At 39.8% G+C, this 23,323-nt stretch overlaps 1 protein-coding gene across 3 annotated transcripts; it reads left to right on the forward strand.

Annotated features, from left to right (window-relative positions):
* The first annotated feature begins 330 nt into the window (after positions 1-330).
* KMT5B (lysine methyltransferase 5B) lies at positions 331-22,598 on the forward strand. 3 transcript variants are annotated; one of them, XM_042884600.1, is made up of 10 exons: positions 331-690; positions 2,562-2,807; positions 3,632-3,779; positions 12,302-12,467; positions 13,451-13,560; positions 14,165-14,331; positions 15,004-15,023; positions 15,189-15,325; positions 17,699-17,895; positions 19,213-22,598. In XM_042884600.1, the coding sequence occupies exons 2-10, from the start codon at positions 2,648-2,650 to the stop codon at positions 20,679-20,681; spliced, it is 2,574 nt and encodes an 857-aa protein (XP_042740534.1). In that variant the 5' UTR covers positions 331-690; positions 2,562-2,647; the 3' UTR covers positions 20,682-22,598. The 3 variants fall into 3 exon arrangements, with proteins under 3 accessions (XP_042740534.1, XP_042740533.1, XP_042740536.1); XM_042884599.1 differs by having other exon boundaries at positions 2,565-2,807; XM_042884602.1 differs by lacking the exons at positions 331-690; positions 2,562-2,807; positions 3,632-3,779 and having other exon boundaries at positions 12,336-12,402; positions 19,213-22,597.
* Positions 22,599-23,323: the final 725 nt, after the last annotated feature.

Raw genomic sequence — 23,323 nt, forward strand, 5'->3', positions numbered from 1 at the left:
AGGAGGAGGAGGGCTCGGTTTTCTTTCGAGCGGTGTATCCTTCCGCGCAACGGGCACAAGAGGCTGGAGCCGCGGTGTCCCTCCGCCGCCGGCAGCGCAGGGGCAGGCGGCGCCTCTCCGGAGGGGGCGAGGAGGTCGCGGCTTCGCGGGAGAGAGAGGAAGAAACTTAGAAGCGCGGTGGCTGGAGCGACGGATCTCCCGGCTCGGCTGCCCGGCGGAAAGAGGCCTTCAACACAGAAAGAGAAACACGAAAAGGAGGAGAAAGCGGCGGCGGCCACCGCCGGCCCTCACCGCCGCCCCGCGGGGTCCCTGCGAGGGAGCCCGGGGGACTCTTTTTCGCGGGGTCCGGCGGAGGGATCTCTCGGCGGCTCGCTCCATCGCCTCCCCCCTGCACCGCTCGCCCCTCGGCGCCGCCATCTTGGATTTTAATCCGCCATTTTTTTCCTCCCCCCACTCGGAATTATTTTCCACCACTACCTCCGTGCTTTTTTTTTTTTTTTTTCCTTCCCCCTTCCTCACATTTTTTTCCCCCTCCTCGGCTTTCTCTTTTCTCTCCTCGCCATCTTTTTTTTTTTTCTTTTTTTTTTTTTTTTTTAAATTTCCCTTCTCGCTCCTTTGCCTTGGATGAGCCATTTCTCGCACCCGGCGGACGCTGGGGCAGCACCGGCGGCGGCGCGGAGGCGGCCTAAGGTGAGCGCGGGGGGCACAAAATGGCGGCGGGGCAGAGCCCTCCCCGTCGGGGCCTCCCTCACCGAGGGGCGTCCGTCCCCCTCCCAGCCCCGCGGTGGGGAAGGCCCGGACAGAACGGTAGGCCCTAGGGGGCAGCAGGGAGCCGGGTGGGAGGGAAGGAAGGGAGCGCCCGCAGCCGTCTATAGGCCTGGGGCAGTGTGGCTGTGAGCTGTGCGGAAGGAAAGGATTTAGGAGTGTTGGTCAGTGCTCGGCTGAACGTGAGCCAGCAGTGTGCCCAGGTGGCCAAGAAGGCCAGCAGCATCCTGGCTTATATCAGCAATAACGCAGCCAGCAGGAGCAGGGAGCTGATCTTCCCCCTGTAGTCAACTCTGGTGGGGCTGCACCTCCAGTGCTGTGTTCAGTGTTGAGCCCTTCACTACAAGAGGGACATTGAAGGCACAGAGCGTGTCCAGAGAAGGACAGCGAATTTGTGAGGGGTCTGGAACACAGCTCTGATGGGGCATGGCTGAGGGAGCTGTGGTGATTCAGTCTGGAGAAGAGGAAGCTCAGGGGGGACTTTATTGCTCTCTACATCGACCTGAAGAGAGGTAGTGGGGAGGAGGTGGGAGTCAGCCTGTTCTAGTTGGTGACAGTGATAGAATGAGAGGGGATGGCCTCAAGTTGCACCAGGGGAAGTTCGGATTGGATGTCAGGAAGCATCTCTGAAACAGTGGTGATGCAGCAGCACAGGCTGCCCAGGAAGGTGGTGCAGTCACCATCCCTGGAGGTGTACGAGGAAAGGGTAGATGTGGCACTGAGGGATGAGGTCAGTGGGTATGGCAAGGATGGGCAGTGGTTGGACTTGGTCATCTTAGAGGTCTTTTCCAACATCAGTAATGATGGCCCATTGAGCCAGGTGTGTTGTTGCATTCCTGTCACGTGATCCAGAAGCTGCCTGGGTCTTCCAGGGTCATCACCGAGGGATTTTTAAATGTAGCTGCGTACTGTTTCTAAATGAAGATTTAACCTTTTTCCCCCATCCCCATTCAAAAAAATGCTCTTGGTTTTGTGTGGGTTTGGGTGGTTTCTTGATTGTTTGTTTTTTAAATACTTCCTTACTTTTTGGAGGGTGTTTGTGTAACGTCAGTTTTTGCTGTAGAGTTCAAAGCAGGTTGCATGCTATACTTATTAGGAAATACAACCTCAATTGGGTGTATGTGTGAAAATGCTCAGTTTCCTGGAGTCACATATCTACATATATTGATGTATATGCTTGAAGGGAGTTATAGGCAGGAAAGGGAACAACTTTTTATGTGGTCTAGGAGTGGGCAGAACAGAGAGGAACAGCTTTAATCTAAAAGAGAAGAAATTAAATTAGATGTTAGGGAAGAAATTCTTTGCTCAGAGGGTGGTGATGCGCTGGCACAGGCTGAGGATGCCCCGTCTCTGGAGGCACTCAAGGCCAGGTTGGATTGGGCCCTAGGCAGCCTGATCTCATGGGGGGGCAGCCCTGCCCATGACATGGGGTTGGAGCTAATTGATCTTTAGAGATTTCTTCTAACCTAAGCCGTTCTATGATTCTGTGTGTATGTGTGTGTAACTGTGTAATTAGATAGACCTGCGTTTATGTAGACGTTGTTTTTAACCATATATCAGCTTTAGAATTCTGTCTTTGCTTCAAGATGCGTCAGTGAGTTGCAGGGCAGTTCACCTATGAGTGTCTGTTTGCAACAGCTCCTTGTACCAGTGCTAGTGAACTACTTCTCTTTTTTCTTAATGCAAATGCAAATCATCTTTTTACCTTTCTTTTTAAAATGTGAGTGTGTGTTAAAGCTTTGTCTTGGAAACAGATTTCCTTGTAACTTCTAATGATGTGTATGTTTTGTTTCCAGTAGGTATTGGAGCTGAAATTATTCATCCACTTCTCTGAGCCTTTTGAAAAGTGACTAAATGCAACTGGGTCAGGTTGTCTGTGGGCATGAAGTGGTTGGGAGAATCCAAGAACATGGTGGTGAATGGCAGGAGAAGTGGAAGCAGGGCGTCTAACGACCACGTGCAAAATCAAACCAAATTGCAGCACACAGGAAAGGAGAATCCCAGGTCTGGCAAAAATGGAGTTGAGAGAAGATCAAGCAGATGTACGTACATGTTTGTGCAGTTTGGTGTTTGTGCTTCGTCTATCAGTTTGTGTGCCAGGCTCCTGCTGTGTCTTAATTCACGAAGGAGGTGTGCATGTAGCTCTTATCAAAAGTACTGGTCATGTTTGTATTTGTTGGATGTTGTAACTCATTTGGGGAATATGGCTCTCTTCAGTTTAGAAGTTAGGTGATAGTGATAGAACATACATTAATCTGAAGCTGGCTGTGTGCAAAGTACATGATTGGCACTTACTGAGAACTAGTGCACTCAGAGCTAGGTAACAGATATGACTCAAGTTACTAGCCCAAATTTTAGTGAATGTGTGTTTGTGTAGAAATAAACCCCATTTTCAGTGAAGTCACATGTATCAGTAGTAGTTTGAAAGCTGTTCTAAGGAACATGGGTGTTTATTTTTGCTATTGACTTGGAGCGAGGAATGAAATAGAAATTTGGAAAAAACTCTTGTTTCAAATTTTAGGACAGTCAGACTGAAATTTTTATGGCTTTGTCACGCTCATAGGCCTTAAAGTTTAGAGGCAAGTATGACTGGGTTGTGTTGGAATATGCTTGTATGTGGAGAGGTGGAGAGAGAGAAGGAAGCCAAAATACAATATGATAAAAATACATTCTGAAATGCTGTTGTCAGCTACAATAACCAACAAAAGCAAGCTAAAAATGATCTGTGCTTCTGCTTCTTCCTTTGTCATTTATTTATTTATTTATGGCTATCCAAACTTCAGTTGCAGCCTCCCCTCCCCCCTGATGTAGGTGGGTTTCAGAACGTTCCGTAAATGATACCTGGTTTATGCTTTCTTATTTGCAGGTAGTGGTGCTTCGGGATTTGAGGGTCAGAGTCGTTATGTGCCTTCCTCTGGAATGTCTGCCAAGGAACTGTGTGAGAACGATGACCTAGCAACTAGTTTGGTTCTTGATCCTTACTTAGGTTTTCAGACACACAAAATGAATACTAGGTAACTTGTCTTTACTTTTCTAGAAAAGAATTGGTCTTCTGATTGCATCAATTAAGATGATAACTGTGGAATTTCCTGCATGTTTACAGAAGTCTGAAACAGTGACGGTGGGATTCTGCCTTTAGAATGGTGCTGCATTTGGGGCAGGAACTTAAAGCTCTGTAGCTGTTTGCTTTTGTGACACTATCACAGGTCTTCCCATTATCCTTAGCAGCAGCTTCTGCTGTAGAGCTGTGTGTTTATAGATGCTTTTCTAGCTTAAACAGTTAACTCATCCTCAGTTTTAAACTGTTAGCCATTTGAAGTAATGTTTCAAAAACAAGAGTTGGTGTTTGGGGAGCGTGGTGTATTTCCTATTTATTTTGTTGGCCGGGGATTTTTTTTCTTCTCAACTTCTACGACATCTGGAGACTTCCTCCCCGAGTTCCAATGTTAGTGCCACCTGATACCAGGCTCTTGCAGATCTGTGCTGAAGAAACACTACTCAGATATGTGTGTGCATATCAGATAAATTCACGTGCACATTTGGAACCTTCCTACCAGATTTGCACGTATTGTTACGCACCTGCCTGAATACTTGGCTTAAATTCAGGGTGGGCTTTTGGTTTAGTTGTTGCATGCCTCTTCCTGTTTGCCAGTTATACCACCATGTCTAAGTGTATTCTGTGAAGGATATGCATTGCTGGCTTACTGGGGAAGCTGTGCATGAATGCTAAGTTTCTAAAGACAAGGAACTGTGTGTGTGTTGTTGTATAAACGAATGGGGGATCTTGGTCTGAGCGGGGGTTTCTAGGCCAGGTCATGAGAAAGCAGGCTTCCCAACCCTTGCAACTTAGTGCTGTGGATACTTCAAAAGAAGAGCAGTTTACCTGCATGGCATGGGCAGATAAACAGAGTGTCAGTTCAGTATTTTGTCTTTGTGTGTCTGTGTGACAAGCTGATGACTGGTATAGCCTTATGGTGTGAGTTGCACCTGAAGTTGTAGCAGTGTATTCCTAATAACTGTAAAGACTTATTCCAGGGAGATCTCTCTTTTCTACAAAGAGTGCAGTGTCCATCTTTAAGAGAAACCCCAGCATTCTTCCTGTTCTCTCCATGCTGTTGATTACAATAGCATGTTATGCCCAAAACAGTGTCTAGGTGGATATTCAATTGTATCTGCATTTCCAGAAGTCAACTGAGATGAACATATATGTGCTCAAAAGCCCTTGTTGTTGTTTAATGACTGGTGGTGTATGGCTGTTTGGAAACAGCTAATTCTTTTGCATTTGCTAAGGAAATTACGTATCTATCAGTAGCTGGAGAATTTGCTTTCGTAAATGATGTGTTTTCAATGTGTGAAATACTTCTTGAATTACTGATTTGCAACAAAAGACTACACAGAGGCTATCATCATGTGTTTCTTCCTTTCTCAGGCTCGGAGTACAGTTACAGGCAGCCTTCAAGGACAGTAGTTAATAATCTTGGAGCGCTATGGGAAATACTTAGGTGAGGCTTACAACTTCTGCCAGAAGCTTGTCGTCTTGACTCTTTCTTAATGTCTTACTGAGAGTTTCTACCATTACAATGAATCAAAATTAAGCTCTCAGCATAGTTCTTCTTGTCTATCAGTGTAGTGATGACTTCTGCTTATTACTGTAGTTACTTGGCTGGGACCACCTTCCTTCCACCTAGTGAGATGTAGTGTTTCTAGAACTTTGTAGAGCTGTTGCCCTCATGTAATTCTGAGGGAAAGCTGGGGGGAAGGATAGAAGTGGATGTTTGTAGACCCAATTCAAAACAAATATATTCAGGTGCCAAATATATACTTGTAAGTTGTAAGCTTTGTTTGTTACTACGTTGAGTATCTTGTGTTTCGGTGTACTGCAGCCATATAAATCTTAGCAACATCATTAGTGTGATGAGGTGAGATTAAAATAAAATGCCTGCTTATGAAGGCATGGAAGTATTTCCTCATCCCATGTTCCAGTTTGTTTGAAGACACACATGGAAGTGACTGTGGTGGTTTTGCTTGGCTGTTGGTAGTGCACAGAAAGTGTTCTAGCAACCAGCAGCCCAGTGTGAGTTTATGATTGCTTGATGAAGTTGTATTTTATCTTGCTTCTAGGAGCCAAATCAGCATTTTTGTTTGCAGAAGTGTCTTCTATATAAGCACTCTTTGTACTTCATGCCTTTAGTTGAAGAGTTTGTAAACATTGTTTTTTTTCCCATAGCGTATTGATTAGAGATGAAACTTATAATGTTGTAGTTAAACATCTAGATAATTTCTGGAACTTCTGTCTTTATATCATCTTTATACTGGAGTAGTGACAAGAACCTGGGTGTGCTTTTTGTGTGGGTGGTTGTTTTTTCTGGAGGCAGTGGCAGGAAGGTGCCACAATTCCTCTGTCCATTGTCTTGGGAATTGGGCTGGTAGCTTTGTAAGCTGTCATGTCAGTAACATCTTAAAGAGCTGAAAGCTAGGTATCAAAAGACTTCAGTCAGATCCCCTAGTGAGTTTTTCCACTGTTTTCTCTGAAATGTCTTCTTGTTGCCAGGGATTTGATAGCCTGCCTAAAATGTAGCTCTAGAAGTTCTTTAATGGCTTTACTTAAAAGTAACTTTATTTGTTTCATCATCCTGGTTTTCCAAGAGAAAGCAAATTGTTTCCAAAGGTTGTGCCCTTCTGCAACAGGCTTTTGGTAATTTTCCCTAGTTTGGTAGCTCACGTGCCTGCAAAATAGAATGTTAGTAGTTAGTCAGAAAAAACAAAACCACCACCCATGTTTAAGGAAGTACCATCTCACCCAGTGTAGATACTCTCAGAGGTTTTTTCACTTCTTATATGAATGCTTTTTTGTGATAAAGGCTATAGTGGCTGTAAGATTAATGTAGTATTGTATGCTGTCTATAGAAAGAAAGCCCACTGTTTTGAAAACCAGTTTTTCCAGGTTTGAAAGTTGTCAAACACTGGAGGTTAAAGCTGAGGTTTGTAAAAAGCCACGGGGATTCTTGCTCATCTGACTATCTCTTGTTTTTGGATACTTCTCCCTAGGCTGAGGGCTGGGTCCTGAAATTGTCTCAATGACTAATCCACCTTTGACTGTATTGCATACAAATGTGTTAGTATTTAAATTTGAGCCACTCTCCTGATCATGTGGCTGCTGTTACTGATTGCTCTTGGTTCCTGGTTCCCTAAAGCTCAAGCATCGTGCTTGGGAACGCCAAGAGCACTTCCAAGTGTCATTTAAATTTCCTGGTAGTACAGGAAGTCAAACTGTAGTTTGTTTTAGGAGAGTTTAGGTGTGTTTCTGAACTCGCATTGCTGCTTTCTGTGAAGCTGCAAGTTGGCACATGGGATGGCTGGTTTTGCCTGAAAGCGAAGCAAGCGTTAAGAATGACAGTTTTCCAGAGCAAACATGAAGTTTTTGGGGATGATATGTTGGAAGCATTTGCTGGCCTTAGGGAAACAGGCAGTCGTTCCTGAACTAGACGGGGTATCAGCCCTGGTCCCTTAGCAGAAGTGAAGAAAGAAGGGCAAAGCAGTCCCACTCACTTGCACTTGGAGGTCTGTGCTGAATCTCTTCTCTGCTCCCCTGCTTGTTTAAATATAGTTATTAAAGGGGTCGTCCTGACTGAGTGGGGTTTGAATGTGGAAAAAAGCACTCAACACCTACTGCAGGAAGGTGCGTGGCTGTGTGGTTCAACTTCAGTGCTGTGTTGCACAGATGTTGTGTTACAGGTAGCAATACACTTGTTCATTCTGAAGCTCTTACATTCTTCAGTCACCATTGTGTACTTGCTGCCAAAAGTCATTTTGACTTTTGTTTAAAATATATGTTCCCTTTTTTTTTTTTTAAAAAAAAAAAACCATCCGATGAATTTAGTGAGGTTATTGAGCTTGCTCCTGCTTCTCCTCCTCTCTTCCCATTCCCAAAGACTGTGTTGGAATTAGCTGTTGTGCTGCTGAATGTTTAGGATTTAAAAACCACCCAAACAAGAAAACCCTGCTCTTACACAGGTTTTCCAGTTGCACTTCTAGCAGTAAAGAAGTGTTATATGTTTGAAGGATAGAGTGGCTTATGCACAGTAGTTGTGCTGAATGTTAAGTTGAATTTTGCCCTGATGCTCCACATGTGCATTCTCCCAGCTGCCTCTGTCCTCAGTACTTTAAAAATGCATTTATTTTTCAGCTGTAGAGAGGATGAGTTTCTGTGGCTGCTAGAATTTTCATTACTTCTATCTAGGTTAGATTTGAGCTTTGCCTGCAGTGGTATGTGTACATCTTTCAGTTCAGGAAACTTAAGTAAAGTGAACTACTTTATCATGTAAAAAAAATGCAGTCTTGAGCTTTGGCCTTCAAGGAATATGGGATTTTTGCTGATAATGGCACTGGAAATTAAAGACAAAAATTGATTATTAGGGAACTAGTTTTTACTTAAGGTACTCCTACTACAGGTTGGAAAAAATGTTAACTAAATATTACTTTTCAACTCTTGCTGTGTGGTCTTGAAATGCTTAAGAGCCTTGCAGTGCTAGCGTTTGTGCTGAATCCCTGGAGTTAGAGGAGGAATTTGCTCTCTTTCCACAACTAGTAAAGAAAAATGACAAGCACTTTGTCTGGAATTTAAGAGGCCAATGGGATGCTGTGTTTTGACAGTCACTCTTTCTGGTTTTTCCCAGTCAGGATGTAAGAATTCAATTTGGTGGTGAAGTCCTTTGGTGCTGTCAGGTGCATGCATTACATGGGCTTTCATACTGAAACTCTTTCAGGATCCATTTCTGTTCAAACTCGCTGCTCTCAGTGGCTGAGCGAGGTACTGTGCTTCCAAACTTACCAGAACCTCTCCTTTAACTTCCTTTATAGGCAAGCATCTCACTGACCTTTGGCTTTATACCTTGGAGTTTCAAGATTCTTTAAGTATTCCTGAGGTAAGAGGAAACAAGAGGGAGAAAGACCTGTGCTTCATCAAGCAGTGTTTTCTTACATCCTGCTTGTTGAGACAGTTTCAGTTTGGCCCTTAATTGGGAGAAGATCATCTTCTGCTGGGAAATTTAAGAAGTTTCCATTCTGCAGCTTGTCAGGAAGAAGGGTGACTAGTCTTTCTCTAAAGATACTGTGATAGCTGAATTTTGCATTAACTTACTTGGAACAGCCAGACTGTTCTGCAGCAAACCCTGTGCTCTGTGAGACGTGCTTCCCTGAAGCTGCTTGTAGGATGGCTCAAGGATTCTGTGCCTGTGCTCAGATTCAAATGTGAGAGCATCTTGTTCTTGTGATAGAATCTTACAAAGGTACGATTCGTGGGAGTGAACCAGGAGTTTGGATAGACACGAATCTGACTTGAGTTTGCTCTTGAGTTTTGGGACAGGCATGGCTGGTTTGTTCATTCTGTTTTTCTTCTGCTCTTTCCATCTCTTCATTTCTCCTCTTTGAAGTAAGAATTTTACGGAAATTTAAGAGCCTTGGTTGTTTGGTTTTGCTCAGTGTCTTTTCAGGCTCTCTTCATGCTCTTGGAAAACTATCATGTAGATACTTTGAGCACATCAGTAGACTTTTCATGTCGTGTGAACAAGGAAGTTCTGTACTGCTAAAATCATAGATAGTACTGATGATAGCTTCTCATATCAACGTGGTTTTGTGGTAGAGAGTGCTGGGAAAGTCGAATAAGTTTCTATTTCATAACCCTCTTGGGAGAAGTGAAGCATCTATATTAAACGCAGCAGAGTCTCACGTTCTCAAGGAAGATCCAGCTTTCAGGCTTTCTTGGCCTGCTGGCATCCTCTGTCTCAAGTCAGCAGGTACCCATTGCAGTGCACGTGGTGATGTCCCTGTGAAACATGACAAATCTGGTTGTGGTATTCTGGCTTATCTCAGACTTCATACAGTTTATATACTGCAGTTCATTCCTGCAGTTGAGCTGTGGAAAAACTCACTTGCTCAGGTGCAAAGCATCCTTTTGTTTCATTGAGTTGGAAACCCATGAAGTGTGTGGTGCTGCTGGTTTCCAGTCTGTTTCCACATACATGTGGGGATGCTTTCATTGCTTGCTTGGATTCCTTTTTCCTTTTTTCTTTGCTCCTTTGCCACGGGAATCATCTCAATAAAACATGTGATAAAGGTGCTGCAGGAGATCCTTGATAGTATTTTTGAACCCTTGGCTTCTAAGTCATGTGCTTTGGAAATACCTTGTTTCGGATTTCGGATTGGTGTGCAGCATGACATTTATCTGACCTGTTAGTGTTTCAAGATGTTTTTAGATTGGTTTTGTTTTTTACCGTACTCCAACCATTCTGCAGCCTTCTTTTTTGGTCTTTTCAAGACTGGTGTATGTAGTATTTCTACTTGTCTGGAGCGATGTTACATGAGTTGCTGCTAGACTTTTGAAAGGATTCTGGTAGCAGTATAGAATGCCTGAAAAAAGAACCTGGAAAAACTCTTGCTGATGTAAGCTGTGGAGGTAAGCAGGGTTGGTGCCTGTTCCTGAGCTGCTTAAGGTAACTCATCAAGTCTGGTCACTTGTAGAGAATGGTGCATTGTGGAAGAAGTGAAATAGGAGAGCCACTTTGAGGCTATGAGATGTTCTTCCAATTACTAAAAAAAACCATAAGGCATTAATTCTTTTTCTTTTTTGGCTTTTCCATCTACCATGCTTCCTTTTTTTTTTTTTTTTTTTCTTCTTCCAGGGAGTTAGGATACTGTTGTCTGTGGTTAGCATAAACTGAACTGCTTCTTGATGTATGACAGTGCCTGTCAGCACATGCATCTCTCCAGTGCTAACACAGTATTGAATGTGATGGTTTTTCCATCTGTCTTTGTTCCTGCAGATTACTTAGCTTAAAAAAAAAAAAATTAAGCACAATAAAGGAAAAGGAGAGAGTAGTCATTCACTTAGCTCTGAAAGAACTGTAATTGCCAAAGCCCAAACGTTAGCAGTAAATGTGACGTCTCTTCCTCTTGTGCAGTTTGTAGTTATAGATGTAAGTAAAGTGCTGTCCAGTCACATTTGTGCCTGCTGGTGTGTATTGTGCTTGTGATGATAGGAGTACAATTGGGTCCCTGTTGCAAAAGGTGTTTCTGATTGCCATTACAAGAAACTAGTCAAATGTAGTTTATCTCATTCTGAATTCCCTTGGTATCTGAGAAAGCTCTGTGAGGTTTTGGCAGTCAAATCTGGGGAAGGTTTCCTCCTCCTTTTCAGAATAAGCAGGAGATTTTTCCTGATTGTATGTCTGACTGATAGGTGAACAAGACTTGGTGTAACAGAACAAAATGACAGTCGCCTCATCTGTAGCCTGAAGAGATTTTTCTTCTGCAACAAGGCTTGCTGGGCATTTTGCTTTGGGGGGGGAAAAGGGATAAGTATGTTTGTTATTAAAGAAGGTAATTGGAAAATTCCTGGCACAACATTTAATGCAGTTTGGAGGGGGTAAGTTTTAGAAATGCATCATCTACTGCTTGTTAGAAGTACTGTAGTCTTGTTAGATATTATCCCAGCAGGTAGAATACTTACCTCATACCTTCTCTGAATTACCTACTGTATTTTCTGTTCTGAAAGCTCACAAGGTTACACTGATCATTTTTGCAGTATTCAAAAAGATGTGAAGAACTGTAGAGTTACTCTATTGCAGAGACCTTTTTTCAAATGGAAAATTCAGAGAAGATGCTTATGTGAAAGCACGGAAAGCTGATAACCTGCACTGCCCCTGGAGCCAATATTCCTTTTCAAAGGTCTTTATTTATTGTATTAGGAGCAAAAATACAGCATTCTTCTTCCTTGTGAATGAAGTTGTATTCCCTTCACTATCAGCTATTTGTGATTAAACTAAAATTGAGACGTGAACACTTAACATTAATCTGTTAAGGAGCTGATGAGGTTTCCTTCTGCCAACTTAATTAAGTAATTTATTTCCTATTTTTTGTTTCTGTTATCAAATACAGGCTTTGTTTGGTAAGTAAGATCAGTACAGTAACTCTGGTAGAGATCCTGAAACTGGTATACATTTAAGAAGGTCTTAATCTCATGGATTTAGTAAAAAACTGTTGATTTCTTCAGCTACAGAAGCCAGAACTGTGTATAGATCACTTGATACTAGAGTTCCTATGAAACTTAAAGCATCCAATTTATTTTTTTAATTTTATTTTTATTTATTTTTTCTTTTTTTGGGCGCACGTAGCAATCATAAATTGATAAAGGAAGTTAGGACAGTGATACTTGCATCATACTAGTTCTTTGGATGCTGTCTTCCAAACGAAAGGTGTTGAAAATAGTGAAACGTTATTCTATACTGGTTGATGTTATCAGCAATGCATTTTATATGTAAATTGCCTCATCAGAATGGAGGGTTTTAAAATTACAAGCAGTAAGGTTGAAGCCCTTTATCATTACCTCTGAAAGTGAGGGTCTGTGGTTTACTTGTGTTAACAGTCGGTTTCTTTATGTGAGGAGCAAAGCAAAAAAATCTTGTGTGCTGTGAGTTACTGTGAGGAAGAACTGCAAACGAATAACAGTGGACTGGAATAGCTTTATTCTTTGTTTCAGATTTCGACCTATAAAAGGAAGGCAAGAAGAACTAAAAGAGGTGATTGAACGTTTTAAGAAAGATGAGCACTTAGAAAAAGCCTTCAAGTCCTTGACGTCAGGTGACTGGGCCCGGCACTATTTTCTTAACAAGAACAAAATGCAGGAAAGGTTGTTCAAAGAACATGTAGGTGTACTTGTAATTAATGTGCTTTTTCAGATGGTTGAAAGGCTAAGAAAATGTAAAAGTTTCATAACAATGTAGCAGTAGCAAAGTGAAGAAATCCTCTGCAGTTACCTATTGCTTGTTTGAATGCTTTTTTTTTTTTTTTTTTTTAAGGTGAACTTCTTGTGTTTGTTAAAACCCAAATAACTTGAAGGAATGTTGGGGAAAAGTGAATTTCCATTGCTATTTATTTTGGAGGCATATAGAAGGAAAAAGACATTTGCCTCTTCTGTTGTTGGCTTAAGTTCTAGACAGATGAGAGAAGCCCTGCTGCTGAGAGACAGAAATTTTGAGGACTTAGTTTTATGTTTTTTATTGTTGGTTTTTTTCCTGTTTGTTTTTATAACTTACAGCTACTGTAAATCAAAGTGTGGATCAAAGAAAAGGAAAAGGGAGAAGCCTTGGTACCTCAAAGCCGAATTGGCTCAATTGTTAATGTGTATAGGAGCTTTATGTGAGAATATTCTTGCTCTTCCTCTACTTTGAGCACCCCAAGATCATTTTGTAAAGGTTGTTGACGTTGCAAAGAAATTGTAGTACTGTTTAACTTCAAAAAACAAACAAAAAAAACCTCTTTCTGGAATTCAGAATGTTGCTTGCATATACAACCAAAAGGAATTTGGCCTTTTCCTATTCTAAAATAGATCTAATCTAGTCGTGTAGAAGAAAGTAGGCAGCAAATCCTGCTTTCCCAAAGCATTTTTAACTAAAGCTGCCAAAACGAACTGGTTGAAACTGTGATCTGCTCCAGCAATCTCTGAACTCAGCAGCTGGATTTCTCATGGAAATAATATCTCATTCAGAGCTGGGAAGAGTAAAATCTCATTTAAAAAGGTTGTTAGGTCTCAGTGGTTCTTCGCGACCGAGGACAACTTCTTGAAATTGTTTTCCTCACTGCTATTGTTTTGCTTTTAACGGAATGCTGTTATTTTCTTTCATTGCAGGTATTTATTTATTTACGAATGTTTGCAACTGACAGTGGGTTTGAGATACTGCCTTGTAACCGGTATTCTTCTGAGCAGAACGGAGCCAAAATAGTTGCAACGAAAGAGTGGTAAGTAGTGCAGCTTACTGTTAGGTTGTTTCTACCAATTATTTTGATTGAGTTAATAAAGAAAAGTGTAGCGTGATTTAGAATTAAAATTGGAATGAGGGAATTGGAATGGAAACTTTGCGTTGAAAAGTTTTGTGTTGAAAGTTCTGATGCTGAAAGTCTTGAAGGACCTTCTGAAAGGAGAAGGCACGCTTCAAAACCCTGTCAATAGCTAGAAAATTACTCAAACACAACATTGATAAGAGTGCTGTGCAGTTTCTGTAAAAGAATTTTGCACTTGAAAGGTTTGGCTCAAGGGAATAAGCAAGAACGAATAAGCAAGAGCGTCGTTTTAACGGCTGTAGAAGCTGAAGTAATCAAAACTCTTGCAGTTACTTGCTTGCATCCTCAGGAGACTGCGGAAACAGTGATGGTAATGCCTGTCAGACTTCATGTAATTGATTTTGTGTAGTGGCATAATAACATTTAGTTCGTGTAGGAGGAAAGGTCTACCTAGCCTAATTGTTGTCATCTTGTGCTTTTGTGAAAAAATGCCATGCTGTTATACTTTATGGGCTTTTTTTAAATGTGTGTATGCTTATTTTTACTGTTCTTTACACTAAAGGAAACGGAATGATAAAATAGAACTACTTGTTGGCTGTATTGCTGAACTATCAGAAATGGAAGAAAACATGCTGCTGAGACATGGGGAAAATGATTTCAGTGTAATGTATTCCACAAGGAAAAACTGTGCACAGCTGTGGCTTGGTCCTGCTGCGTTTATCAATCATGGTGAGTAGTAAGTATTGAATCTGTTAAATGGCACAAGCAGTTCTGTTCAGAAACAACATAAGTGAGCTAGATCACAAGAGGGCATCAGAGAAACCAGAATCGAGCATACTGGTTACTAGTGTAACATAGAACTCTACTTGGGAGCTTCCCAGACCAGAGCTGACTGGCTGTGAACTGAGAAAACTCAGAAGAGGCTCTGGAAAGTGATGCCACCTTCTTTCACAGAGACCTTGAAGCTGGCAGCTGAGTTAGTGGAGCATGTTGTCCTATTCTGAATTGTTAATGTAGCAAAGTTTCTGAATGTGGTCAGCAATAATGTATTAGCTGAACTCCTTGTGCTGCTTTTAAATGCTCGCACAGAAGCTTCACTGCTTCTGTTGCATTTGTACTCTGAAGGAAGAGCAGGTAGGATTTAAGATAAATCCTGTTACCTTGAAGAGGAGGGAATTTGAAAAGTTGTGGTAGAGTAAGGAAGGGTTCAGAAACCAAACTGTATCAAAGTGGTTATCTCCTGATATACAGCTTTATGCAGTAGTGCTACAACTCCCAGGATTTAGTTGAGATGCTAGTGTTATTGAAGTCAGAGTGAATCCTTACTTTAGACATCTACAACTATTCATGTTTCAGGTCTTATCAACAGTTAATTGACTTTATCTTTTGGACCTTTTTCAGATTGCAGACCTAACTGTAAGGTAAGCATGAAATTAAAAATAAAGCCCCCTGCTTTTTTTTTTTTTTTCTTTGTCCCTGCACCTTTTCCTACCCAGCTGTTTTGCTTCATGTTTTCTTATTTACTGTTCAACCTTAATGACTTGCCTTTCTTTCCCTCCCCCTGCACTTCCTGTCCTTTTCTCAAGTTTGTGTCAACTGGCAGAGATACAGCATGTGTGAAAGCTCTAAGAGATATTGAACCTGGAGAAGAAATCTCTTGTTATTATGGAGATGGCTTTTTTGGAGAAAATAACGAATACTGCGAATGTTACACCTGTGAAAGGTATGCATTGATGTAAATAAGTCTTTCCATTGAAATTGGGCATATTCATAACGTATTCTGTGAAACTAGTGACACTTGGTTATGAGTACACAATTGTTCAACTCATTATTATTGCTTCTTAATTCATCATAATGATTTTTTTTTTTTCCAAATTATTACTAAATAGTCACATTTGCTAAGAACTCCTGTTTTCTGTACTGTTTTTTTTCTTTTTTTTCCCTGGAAATAGCCAAAATAACAAAAAGCAATCTAAAATCTTCGAAATAACCTTTTCTAAATAAGGTAGGATTGGAAAGAAAAGTAGTTACAGATCTTATGAGCCCATTAGCAACCGGATCCTGACTGCAGCTCTTAGAGCAAAGTAGGTTTCATTAGTCTTTTCTTTGTTGATGTGAATGAAGTTCTGATGAAAACGATCTAAGTAGTTTTCACGTTATCGCGTCAGAACCTGTAGGGTTTAAGTACTAAATGTCTGCTGGTTAGGACAGTGTTTTCATGTATCTATTTGTTGCACCATAGCAGCAAGCTTACTTGTTTTCCGTCTTGTCATCTGAACCTAACTGAACAAAATCATTCAAAGGAATTTCACAGTTGTTTCTTCTGATTTCTGCTTGCTGTGAGTGTGAAGGTTTGATGCACACTTACGTAAATAGTTTCATAACCTAACCTTCATTTTTACTGTCTAGTTTGGTTACTAACAGTTTTTGCACTTCAAGGGGAAAACCTGCTGGTGTGGGCCTCAAAGATCATTTGATGTTGGTAGGTCATTCCAAGCAAGGGGTGCAGCCTCAGACATTTGTCTGTAGACCTTCTAGGTGAAGTGTACTTCAGCGCTGGGAGCTGCGATGTATTGAGTAGATGAACATCACTATCACTTTTTCCTTCCAACGTTGAGGGCCATTTCTTTTTGCTCAAGTTTTTCAATGTAATATCAATATATACGTTGGGTTTCAAGACAGACCAACTTCATATATCAGAATACTTTCAGAAACATGTCGTCTTTGGATTTAAAGTACATAAAAATTGCGTATTTTAAAGCTAACACTTGTGTAATTCTTGCTTTGAGAGTCTATTTCTCAGTCACAAGGTTATGTTACAAAAATTAGAGGAGAAATTTGAATTTAGGGGAACTGAGAAAGGGAAAATGAATCCTTACATATGCTTAGAAGCCAACCTAATAAGTAACTGTTATGAAAAAGGAGATGCGTAGAAAAATCAGCCGTGTCTGTATGCCACAAGAAATAATTCTTAAGAGATCCAATTTCAACTATTCTGTAAAGGTTGTAATTTTGTAATGTTAAAATGCTACGCTTCTGGGAGTCTGAAGGATATGTTTTGGAGCTGAGGGAAGGTTAGCACTGAAAAATACTTTCAAATCTCCAAGAAAATCAGCATGAAGAAAATGTGCATACATGCATTTACGCCGTTAGGTAAGCGTGCAGTTCGTGTCTGACTGAAATAACCAAGCACCAAAGGCATGGCAGAAGGCTGTTGTCGTTATTTATGGCACTGTTGTTCTGATCTCAAGCAACTGCCACTTGTGCTGATTTCAGCCTGGTATCTTATTTTAACTGCCTGTAATTTGCAGAGTTCAAAATAATGCCAAGAGTGTTCAGTATAGTATTATATCTGCATAGTAATAATAGTTAACTTTGTGGAGATTGAGATCCTCTCCAATCTTTGATGTGCTTTTGGTTACATTTTGTGGATTTTATTCCAGTGCAATGTGCTGGAAACCAAACTGAAGTTGTCTCCAATATTTCTGCAGAATGCAAGCCTGCAGGATGATTAGGAATACTGATGGATGTGGGTAGTAGAGGTTCAAGTGCAGGTGTAGAAATTCCTAATCTCTTGTTTTCTGTGATGAAATTTTCAAGTTTTCTTATTTATCATGAAAATTAGACAGCTATGTAGTTCATCTTTCAGCTCTAAAGGAAAACAAATACGTGGTCATTGTAGTCCATTTTATGTACTCTTAAAACACTTTCTAACGCAGTAACCGGGGCTGACTTCTTTTTAATTAAGCTGCTGTGAATAGGCAAAATATGTACTGTTACTTTGATTTCAAGTAGTATTTTGAGCTACCTTATTCCATTTTCACTTGTATAACTTCATTATGAAAAGAGAATAAAGCAGATGTAAAACCTACTTATGTATTTTTTTCTTCTCGCAAGAAATTAGTGGAAGATGTTTAAAAAAAAAAAAAGCCATCTTAGTGCAATTATGCCTGTATTATCTGATTAAAACAGCCTGTGATTGCTAATAAATTCAAAGGTTGTTGGTACTATTTATCTATGTGTTGCTGTGATTCAGACTAATATGCATGTAAAAACTTAGGACTTTGTTTCATATTTGTCATATTTGCCTTTGTAGGCGCGGAACTGGTGCTTTTAAATCAAGAGTGGGATTGCCAGCCCCTACTCCTGTGATTAATAGTAAATATGGACTGAGAGAAACAGATAAACGATTGAACAGGCTCAAAAAGCTGGGTGACAGCAGCAAAAACTCAGACAGCCAGTCCGTCAGCTCTAACACTGATGCAGATACCACTCAGGAAAAAGCTAATGCAAGTAAGCAAGTGTGGGACTTACAGTTTTATAAAACATGAACTTTCACTGTGATGGAATTGCTTCTTGTATTTGAGAAGCATCTCAAATGCTGGTCTTTAGGACTGTAATTGATTAAGGAAACTGAAGATAATTTATATAGCAAACTAACTGTTTTCTTTAAGCCTTTCTATAAGAAGTGGTATATTCTTGTTTTGTTTGTATGTTCTTGGTTTCTTTCCTTCTCTTGTGTATACTTACAGCTAATAATTGGTGTCGTATTTCTAAATTTGTCAGTTAAAGAGCTTTGTTGATTAGGTACATATATGAAAAATATGGTAATTAATCACATGCAGTAGTATGGCTTATGAAAGAAAACTCAGTTTGAGGAGTCTCCATTCTGGAGGAAAACAATTCTTAAAGAAATACTTCTAGAGATTATTGAATGAATAGTCACCACCTTTAGAGATGCTTTAAACTGGGCAGCTATTCCCCCTCAGCATCCAGGACTGATAGTTCAGATACCTATTCTGAAATGAACATGCACAGTTAACAATTTCAGAAGAGATTGGAAGGGATTTTTGTTTGTCGTGCTCTTGAGAGGCTTCTCTTCATGGAGTAGTGAGTACTATTTTTCTTCTTTTTCCCCCTCGCATATATATTTATAGGCAAGATACAAATATTTTCAAGTTTGACTTAACTGAGTCACTTTGAATATTTTGGCTCCATCTGTCTCTTATTTGCAGTTGCAAATTAAAAAACGAACTAGAAACAAACACATTTATTTATTTATTTTTTTTTTTTAGTTGTATGAGCTCTGATTACAAAGCTTTGTAGCTGCAGCTTTGCTTGGGCAGGCAGAACTCTGCTGTCACCGTAAATGACAGTGGATAGGCAACTGGAAAATTGAAAATGAAACCATTACTCTAGTTAAGGGTTTTTTGTTTCTTTTTTTCTTTTTTTTTTTGTGGCCCTTGGTAGAAATAAATCTTGGTTAAAACAAGAGCTTGCTGATCCTCAGTATTTTGCTGGAATAATTCTCAGTATCTACTGAGGATAACGTGGGATCAATCTGAAAAATTCAATGGGAGAAGTAGCTTTGGGGGGGCGCAGACACCAAACGTGATATAGTGGAGATGATGAGGGAATTTAGATAAACTGGGGTATTTCTGACAATCCTTTCACATCTGAATAGGAAATAAACCAGCCAGTTTCCTTATTGCATAATGTCTAGCTTGTCTAGGTTTTAATTAAAAGTATAAAATGAAACAACTACAGAATTTGGGGAGTGGAAACCTCAGGTAATGTCAGCATCATGAGTACTTTTTTTTTCTTTTGCAGCTAACAGAAAATCTTCAATTGGTGTGAAAAAGAATGGCAAAAATAGAACATTAACAAGACAGTCTATATCAAGAATTCCAGCATCATCAAACTCTACCTCATCTAAACTAACTCATATAAATAATTCCAGGGTACCAAAGAGACTGAAAAAGCCTGCAAAGCCTTTACTTTCAAAGATGAAGCAGAGGAATCAGTGCAAAAGGCCAGAGCAAAAGAATGCTTCTAAAAAGCTCGAAATGGGAAATTTAGTTCTCAAAGAGCCTAAAGTAGTTTTGTACAAAAGCTTGCCCATCAAAAAGGATAAAGAATTAGAGGGACCAGTCAAAGTTGCAGTCTCTAGTGGATGCTTAACAAGGCACGCGGCAAGAGAGTATAAACTGAATTCTGTGAAAGGTGCTCACGAGCATGGTGACATACCACCGTGCACGTACATAACACGGAGGTCAGTGAGAACACGGATGAGTTTGAAGGAGACCTCTGACATAAAGCTTGAACCAAATACTTTGGATAGCTATAAGAATAACTTGGCGAGAACACGATCGGACGTTTTAGAGCAGCAGTCTCATGCAATGGATGAAAGCGACCTGGCTCATGGGACGTCACACAAAGGGGAGGCCAGGTGTCAGAAAAATGACGCGGGCACGTCAAAAAAGAAGTCTCGACAAGGAAAACTAGTGAAACCACCTGCAAAATTAGATGAAACGGATAATACGCACAATACACCTGTAAAAGATGAAGTACCAGACTTGATCAGCTCTCACTCAGAGAACAGAGAGAGGAATAACGTGGTAGATATACCTGTTAGCTATCAAGACTGTATCTCTGGATCTGGTAGCTGTTCTGTTGTGACATCTGACAGTTTCAAAGCAAAGGATGGCTTCAGAACTGCAAAAACTAAAAAGAAAAGACGAATCACGAGGTATGATGCACAATTAATCCTTGAAAATAGCTCTGGGATCCCTAAACTGACTCTTCGTAGGCGCCATGATAGCAGTAGCAAGGCAAATGACCAAGAATCTGATGGAATGAATTCTTCAAAAATAAGCATCAAATTAAGTAAAGACCATGAAAAGGATAATAATTTATATGTAGCAAAGCTAAATAATGGGTTTAACTCAGGATCAGGCAATAGTTCAACAAAACTAAAAATACAGTTAAAACGAGAGGAAGAGAATAGAGGGACGTACCCTGAGGACCTTCATGAGAATGGTGTGTGTTGTAGTGAAACTCTCTCCCTTTTGGAGTCAAGAATGGAAGTAGATGATTATGCTCAGTATGAGGAGGAAACGGCAGATGAATCTTCATCAGAAGAGGATGATGAAGAGGAAGATGACTATGATGATGAATTTGATGACTTTATTCCTCTTCCTCCAGCAAAGAGATTAAGGCTCATTGTTGGCAAGGATTCAATAGATATTGATATTTCTTCCAGGAGGAGGGAAGATCAGTCTTTAAGGCTCAATGCATAAGCTTATAGGTCTTAAACTGACCTGGATGTCATTTTTTAAAAAACAAACATTTAAAAAAAAATAATAAAAAAAAAACAAACAGCAACAACAAATTCCATTTGATTATTCCTCAGCTGAAGAACTTTCTGAGAAACTTAGTGGCAGCACTTCTTTATTGTTTGTTCACCTATCAACATAATATTGTAGAAAGTGTACAGCATACTGACTCTTCTTAAGTCTGATTTGTGCAGATTTTTATTGTACTTTTTAATAGCCTTCTTATGTGCAATTCTGAGGTAGAGGTAATGCTCTGTTGTAAAATAAAGGCTCAAGCAAAGTTATGAAGTTGCATCAAATCTTTCCATGCAGGACAATGAGAATACAGTGTGGCTACACAATTATTTTTGATCTGTAAGAGTGCTAGTTTGCTCTTACAGTATTTGACTAAACAATTAAAATTAAAAAAAAAAATCATAGTAGCAGCATATTTAAGGTTTTCTAGTCTATGTTAATATCACCAGCAATGAACTACAGCTTTTCGATTTATTTGCTAGATGTTTTTTTTTCCCTTGGAGTTCGTCAGTTTTAACACTGTATGCTGTCCCAGATGTACTGTTTGTGGCCTTTGTTATAGTAGCAAACCGTTGGTTGGAAGTCAAATTGATTTCTTTAAAAAAAAAAAAAAAGAAAAAAATTAAAAAAAATTAAAAGGTGTTGACAATTTGCTGACTTTTTAGTACATTATATGTACAAGGGTAGCAGTATGCAGAATAAAAGTTTGGATATGGTGTATTTATTGCTTGTTATGTAAATTAAACACCTTGTATTTAACACTTTTCAATACTTTTAGATAAAATTGTTCTTTGCAAGAATGATTGGTGCTTATTTTTTCAAGAATTTGCTGTGAAATAATGTGACTACAACGGGCGACATTTATCCAATGAACTGCAGCTATCCTGAATTGGTTCTTCATATTTTTCTGTTGCACTTGTAAAATGCTACAAGGAATTTAAAGAAAATCTATTCACTTTAACTTATGATAGTTTTATGAAATTAAAAACAACTAAGTCACAGCTTTTGTTCTGTGGTAACCTATAAAATGTTTGTCTTTTAAGAACCGGTTGTAAAAGACTGAAAAAAAAAAATATGTATATGTTGTAAATATTTGTGTGTTGTGCGAAATTTTGTCATAAGAAATTGAGATAACTTGCCAGAAGGGTTTTTAAGTTTAGAAATACATCCATGCCAATAAAATAGGAAATTGTAAACCTAGTTTTAAACTCTGCATTAGTTGGAGTTCTTTGCTCATATGTAGTTCACTTGATACTTCAGAATCTACTTTGTAACAGTGAAGAGCATCAGGGCAGCCTTTGACTTTTTTTAGTTCCAACAACATTAAGAAAACCTACTGCTTCTGGGCACAATTAATGTGTTTGTATGTATAAAGCAGCTAATTTATATGGCACTTCTTTGAAACAGGGCTAAAATTTTCACCTTTTGTAGTTGTCATAACTGTACAGCAGTTTGGTCTGTGTGGTCTTTGTTTCTATTCAGCCGTGGTTTTAATACTCGGAATTCTTGTATCGAAGGATGTAGAAACAGGCGTCTCACCAAAAAGCACATTGTTGTATCAGCTCAATCTGCTGTAGTTTGCATACTGTTGTCATGTTAGGTCCAGTGCTCTGTGCCCAGAAGAGGAAGGACTTGAGTTTCTTGACGGTTCTCTTATCCAGGTTTGAAAGCATTGAACGTCGGTGGTAACATGTGGGTAGTTTGCATGAGTTGATCCTAATGATCTGGCCATCTCTGGTTTCTGTAGAAAAGAATTACTTTTCTTTTCTTGCAAGTGAATCCTTCCAAATGCATTTTGCTGATTTGTCAGGCTGCAAATCATATGGTAGAACCGTTTCATCTTGTTTACTTTATGTATTTTTAGCATAGAATTAAGTGTAGAATTAAACACAATACTTGCAACTTCATTTTTAAAATGTCCGTTCTTTGTTAAAGGCAGTCTGTCTCTCATGTATAGAGTACAAAAAAAAAAAAGCCTATGTGTAATGCACAGTCTTTTTTGGCAAACATGGGTTTTTAGGTCACAGAACACCTGAATGCAAAAAGACTTCGGTAAGTATGCTGATATTTTTGAGCACTGAGCCAGGTCTTAATGGAACTTGTAGGTTTTTTTGTAGGTAGCTTTTTAGGTATCAGGAAATTTGGATTGATCTTGTTCATGAACAGACTTCTTGTACTGGAGAATTTAGAGCTACGTTTAGTCGTTCACAGGTAGACAAGTCTGTAAATGGATCGAGCTGAGGATTCTTGGTGTTAGAAATGTCTTGAAAATAAGAAGGTGCATTCCCCCAAGATAGGGTAGGTGGGGCTTGTATAACAACAGTCCTTTCTGTGCTTCTCTTGCCGTGAGAACAGACTTGTTTTTCATCACGTGTATACGAATTGCCATACAGTGGTTTTTCCCTACCACTAAGATTAGGGAAATGGTGAATGTTTGTGTCACATGTATGAAAAGTTAGCAAGGTGAGCATGTTTCTTCCCTTCCTATTCAGGTCTCACGGCACTGTAAAGTTAGTGATATAACTTCTGGGAACCCTGTTCTAGCTTCTTTAATTTCCCAGGAGGGTGGTAAGGAAACATGCATCAGCTGG

The sequence above is a fragment of the Lagopus leucura genome, unplaced genomic scaffold, assembly GCF_019238085.1.
Source record: "Lagopus leucura isolate 7727_CA_CO unplaced genomic scaffold, USGS_WTPT01 Super-Scaffold_100044, whole genome shotgun sequence".
Lineage (NCBI taxonomy): Eukaryota > Metazoa > Chordata > Aves > Galliformes > Phasianidae > Lagopus > Lagopus leucura.